The following is a 5825-nucleotide window of genomic DNA, read 5'->3' as shown; positions in this document are numbered from 1 at the left end:
TTGAAGGCTCAGGAAACCTTTGCAGGTGTTTTGAGTTGATTAGCTGATTGGCATGTCACCATATTCTAATTTGTTGAGATAGTGAATTGGTGGGTTTTTGTTAAATGTGAGACAAAATCATCACAATTAAAAGAACCAAAGAACCAAAGACTTAAACTACTTCAGTCTGTGTGCATTGAATTTATTTAATACACGAGTTTTACAATTTGAGTTGAATTACTGAAATAAATGAACTTTTCCACGACATTCTAATTTACTGAGACACACCTGTACACAGTCTGCACACTCTTAAGAGCAATATTTCAAATTAGAGGTCTGGAGCAATATTAAGTATCCCTTGCAACAGTTCCCAACAACAAATGAAAAGCAACAGCAATAACACCAGAGCAAATGAACAATCGCAGAACAACTAAACAAAATTGTACAAAAGCATTATATAAAGTATCACATTAGAACAATATACACATTATAATATTCTCTTTACGTCTGTCGGCTCTTTCCCTTTCTGAAATTCTGACACTAATAAAGAACTAAATGAACATGGTTATGGAAAGGTTTCCCCTGAGTTGGCAGTGAAAGTGTGCCCATTGACTCTCAAACATCCCCGTAAGTCTATAGAGCAGAGGTTTTTAACTAATTTTGCTTCAGGACCCAGATTTTACATTAGACGGCACTGATACAGATTATAATCTATCTCAACAGATAGATATATAATAGATTATATAAATAGATTATAATCCATTTTTAAACATTTCTCAATATTTCAAACATAAGAAAAGCTAGAGGCCATGCTTTGCGAGCACAGTTACGACAATGCGTCCCACAACACAAGACTGGCTCTACATGCGGCTGGCTGGGTTAAGCACCACAGCAGGACGGTGTGTCAGAGGAGGGACAGTAATTTGGTGACTTAATATTCTCTGGCCTCCTCTAATTCATTCATGAAAATGTCCTGTTGGGGATTCTCTGTGCAATGCAGACCATTATTGGGTGGGCGGATGGCATGAAACCTGCTCCAGTCTCCTTTGCACAGTATCCAAGGCAATACATCCACCTTAAAATGCAGTTCTGGAGAGAACTCCGTGCTTATTAGGTTGGGGGTACCTGCACCCTTGCCCCTTGTAATTAGATGCTTGTTGTCATCATAGCAACAATGCTGGGCAGCCAGGGTGGTGCCATCTCTTGAGAGGCCAGAACGCAAGCAAGAGCGTGCCGAGGGTTTGTAAATATCCAGACGTTCTTTTGGCCCACTTGCATCCCTCCATTGGAAGGTCTGATCATGTCCCACATCCAGCAGACTGACTATATTGTTGAAGGCTTCTGAAGGATAGGTGCACGGACAGCTGGGTAATTCAGTCAATACCTGCTGCAGGTAACGCTGGAGAAACTCACTCTTACAATTCAACCACTTCTCGCAACTGTCAACATCTGCAGAACAACCAAACCCAAACAGATTACACATTATCAACTATAACAGAGTGAAATTTGCCCAGTAGTGGTTTAAAAAGTAGTGCGATAGTTTCATGCATTAGAAAATAAGAATTCACATAGTCGATCACATTTTCACGCATTGTTTTGGGTAAGGATCATATAGACTATACGTTGCAAAAAGCATTAACTAATACAATTAATTGGATACGACACAGTTTATTTAACATAGTTAACACATTTATCTGATTTTATATCGCAACCACTTAATTCAGTTCTGTCTGATGGTGCAAGAGCTTCTTAAAATTATAAATCTAATCCAAATGGGACGTTTAACAAAAATCATGTCACTTGCCATCCTGGTATGCCATAATTTAATTATCATTAGGGCTCAACAACATGCATGAAATATCACCTACAAGCAGAATACACTGCTATTCTTAACCAACTGTGTCAAGGTGATTTCTTGTGGCTGTATAGAGTCAGTTCAGCCACTCCATGGGTGTTCCACTAACATTTAAAAAATCAGTGTCTGAATGCTTTTGTTTTAATTTGTGACAATACTGAATATTGACAGCTTTACCAATAAGCTTAAAGCACTTACCTGTGCCAAAGGGTTCTGTACCATTTTCCATCTCAAATGGAAAGACATGAGCCACACTGTTCCAATCATCTGGGGGGGGGGGGGGAAATCAGTGTTACATAATTTTACATAAAATTGTTTAGAAAAAAAAAGCACTTAAGTACATTTTTGAGTACTTAAGTAACCTGTGCATGGCATAAGGTCACAGCTTTGGGATTCGGTGGAGATGCAGAAATCTCCACATGAACGTGAGCGGGTCTGGTTGCCGTGGCCACAAGTGACACTACAAGAACTCCATGCGCTCCATTCTTCCTCTTTCTCTCCTAAGAGCACAAGAATAATTAGTTAAAACATTTATTCATGGTTTTGTCTATTGCTAGGTTTAGGTTTTGAACAAAACCCCTAACCTTAAGTACTTTTCAGTGATCCGATCACAAGTGGTCCTCTGAGATATACAACCATTACCATTTACACTTAGTATTAGCCAGGGCTCGAATTGAGGGGGGATGGCATCCCCCTGGTTGAAAAAAATGACAAAAAGCATCCCCTCAGTAAAACCACCATCCCCCCTTACCATCCCCTTTGGATTAACAATGTGTATTCTGTAAAACTTATCATGCAAATGAAATGCTAAAATTCTCTACTTAAGATAATTCACGAATAACGGTGATTGGCCAATCAGAACTTATTTCTGTGACAAGTTGCGCACATGCGGAAGCAAGTTTTCGTAATTTTTCGCGCAAAATGGTTCAAGCGCAAATTTTGGATTTCTTTAAAAAGAAGACAACAGAAAAGGTATGATTTTACCTTAATTAGAATTGAAAAACATTCCCTGACATACTGTTATTGTGCTGTATGTGTAACTGTCTGTGAGGGATTGAGAGATGATAGGAGAGCTGACATTACCGAGTCATCGACCTTGCAAAAACCAAACAAAAACACATCTTGACAGTCCAAAAGCATTCACTGCGTGATGAAGCCTATTAGAATACAGGTAAAATAACCTTAAAATTCAAGCAATTAAAGAGAAAATACCCATGTATGAATTTTTATGTTTTTATATTCATTGCACAAGCAATGTACTTTTCTGAATATCAGTAGGCCTACATGCGAGAGCACAAATGTGCTATTAATTTTATACAAGAGTGCATAGTAACACGGTGTTTCGTTCCTTGAATGAATCAGTTTTTGAACGAATCAAGTGAGCCCATTCAGATGGACACTTTCCCTGCATCCCAATGTGCATACTATCCAGCCTATCTGCCCTAAATAGTATTGAAAATTACATAGAATTTAGGATGGATATTGTGCACATTGGGACGCAGGCTTGTTTCGTTTCTAATTGAATCAGCCATTTTGAACGAATCGTTTGATTTGAACGATTCAATAAATCATTTATCAAAACAGGGGCTTGCTGCCACGTACTGGTGATTTTATCGTCATCATTATTTATCCATGAAAGGCCTAAACTAGCCAAGTTTTCAGCACAAAAGCACATTTAGCAAAATATTGTTTAATTATCAATATTGACCAAAATTCCTCCATTTCAGGCCCAAGAAGGGAAAAAAAGCTTATAAATAATAGTTCATTTAATAAGGCTATTTTTTTATTAAATAACCCCCCCCCCCCAAGACACCCTATTATTTTGTTTCTGACTAGCCTACCTCCATATGGGGTTTCAGTGATTCGATCCTGAAATGTTTTAGACTCCATTTACACTAACGACTTAATGCCAGACCAGTTAGCAGCTAGAAGTCATCCAGCAATGTCTTAGCAATGTCTTAGCAATAAACCCAGCAAATGCATAGAAATGCATCACTCAAAGACACCACCCCAGGAAAACCTTTGCAATATGCTAGCACCCTGCAACCACCTTGGCGGTAACTTTTGCTCAAGAAAACAAGGGTAAGCTGGGAGAGTAAGCTTTTGCCAGGGCTTATAGCATCCCCCCCCCAAAAAGACTTCTAAAGGCTGATTAGCTTTTAGAATTGGGGGAGATTTCAAAACTCTCTTTCCTAAAAACAAACTGCAGATAATGGATTAAACAAAGACAACAGATGTCTTCTGTAATATAGAGTATAGATTACAGACTAGCATGTTTAAATATTTAACTTGAATTTGGGTGGGGTGCCAATGATATTGCACACACAGTGATGGTGCCCTGATTACAGACAGACTAGTGAATGATGAAAAGGAGAAATAGGCTCAGCGACTGTTCTTGCTGGCTTTGTAGAACTGCCAAACTGTGAAATCCACAAAAGCCACAGGGCTTGTCTTATAGCAGAGGTTTAGTTCTTGATTAGACAAATTTTATTGTGCTATTTTTACCATTTCATGAGTTCGCCTGTCCATTCAGCCTTAATAGTTAATGGTAAACGAACTTGGCTTGCTGTCATCGACAGAGGCTCGAACCTTAGGCTCGGCTTGAGTTCAACCCACCTTTTGTGGTACTACATAGAGGGAGAATGACAGAAATAAAGGAGGAGATGGGGAGGTGGAGGGATGCCAGAATAATTGTCACCAGGACAGCACAATGACTGCTGCTTATATAAGCTTGTAACAATGATTGACAGGACTGAATGTTTAGGCTCCTCCTGAACCTATGTTTGGAACGTCAATAATATATTTTTTCCATTAGTGTTTTCCTACGTTCTTCCAGGGCTGAATGCAGCAGCCAAAAACTGTCAGGGATCTGGAAGGAGGACCCAATTGCAGTGTGAGTAACAAGGGTTTATTGACAAAAGAGATTAATACAAAAGGGTAGTGAGGTGCACAGATGATACCACAACAGGAACACAATAAACACATAGCTAGGGAAGGCCACTGGGACAGCCTCAGACATCAACTGGCAGAATACTATAGCAGCAGAGGCGGCGGCAAGACCAGGCCGGTGGAGAGACCAGAGCAAGGCACCAGAGAGCTGAGCTCAGAACTTATGGACCATAAACTCTGAAGCACCCCAGACACCAGGCAAGGGAACCAGTGGACAGGAACAGGTCAGGACAGGAACTCTAACACCACAACAAGACAAAACATAGCTCCACAGGAACAATTTTTTAAAAAAGCAAAAAATTATTCAAAATAACCAACACAAATAACTAAAACATCAACCAAAAAATGAAAACAAAAGATCAGGACTAAGATAACTAAATGAACACTAAAATAAAAAGCAAAAAGACAAAAACAGACCAAATCCAAAAACAAGGAGCAAGACAAGAACATAGAATTACAAGAGATAAGACTACGGCAAGACTAGATCACAAGACCAGGGAGACAGGGAGACAGGAACACATACTCAACCACATCCACAGACAGAGACAAACACAGTGAGAGAAAGAATGACCACAAACCATCAAAGACAATAGGGCAAGGGGCACTATAAATAGGGAGGAAAATACACGAGGAACAGGTGAGAGCAATTACACTAACAAGGACTCAATGAGGGCTAACAAGAGGGTGTGGTAATGAGGAAACCAGGAGGAGGGGCTAAAGAAGCATATGGCTGAGAAAAACAATCAACAAGGCCATGTGCTGACAAGTACGGAAGTTCTAAGCGGCCATGCATTCTTTTTTTTCCCCTTCTTGTTTTCTCATTATAACAACTTATTTTCTCGTTATATCGACATAACGAGAGTTGTTTTCTCGTTATAACGACTTAATTTCTCGTTATATCGACATAACGAGAGTTGTTTTCTCGTTATAACGACTTAATTTCTCATTATATCGACATAACGAGAGTTGTTTTCTCGTTATAACGACTTAATTTCTCATTATATCGACATAACGAGAGTTGTTTTCTCGTTATAACGACTTA

General features: G+C 39.3%; 1 protein-coding gene across 1 annotated transcript in view; it reads right to left on the bottom strand.

Annotated features, from left to right (window-relative positions):
• Positions 1 to 232: 232 nt before the first annotated feature.
• Positions 233 to 5825, bottom strand: part of LOC107555284 (isthmin-2-like) — a 14173-nt gene continuing 8580 nt past the window's right edge. Inside the window, exons 3-5 of the mRNA XM_016238038.1 lie at positions 2197 to 2334; positions 2033 to 2101; positions 233 to 1428 (exon numbers count right to left, since the gene is read on the bottom strand). Coding sequence (XP_016093524.1) covers positions 911 to 1428; positions 2033 to 2101; positions 2197 to 2334 — 725 coding nt within the window. The 3' untranslated portion in view covers positions 233 to 910. The remainder of the gene's footprint in view (positions 1429 to 2032; positions 2102 to 2196; positions 2335 to 5825) is intronic.

The sequence above is a fragment of the Sinocyclocheilus grahami genome, unplaced genomic scaffold (genome assembly GCF_001515645.1).
Source record: "Sinocyclocheilus grahami isolate Dianchi unplaced genomic scaffold, SAMN03320097.WGS_v1.1 scaffold530.1, whole genome shotgun sequence".
Classification (NCBI taxonomy): domain Eukaryota; kingdom Metazoa; phylum Chordata; class Actinopteri; order Cypriniformes; family Cyprinidae; genus Sinocyclocheilus; species Sinocyclocheilus grahami.
The sequence above is the reverse complement of the archived record's forward strand: the minus strand, read 5'-3'. Positions and strand labels throughout refer to the sequence as shown.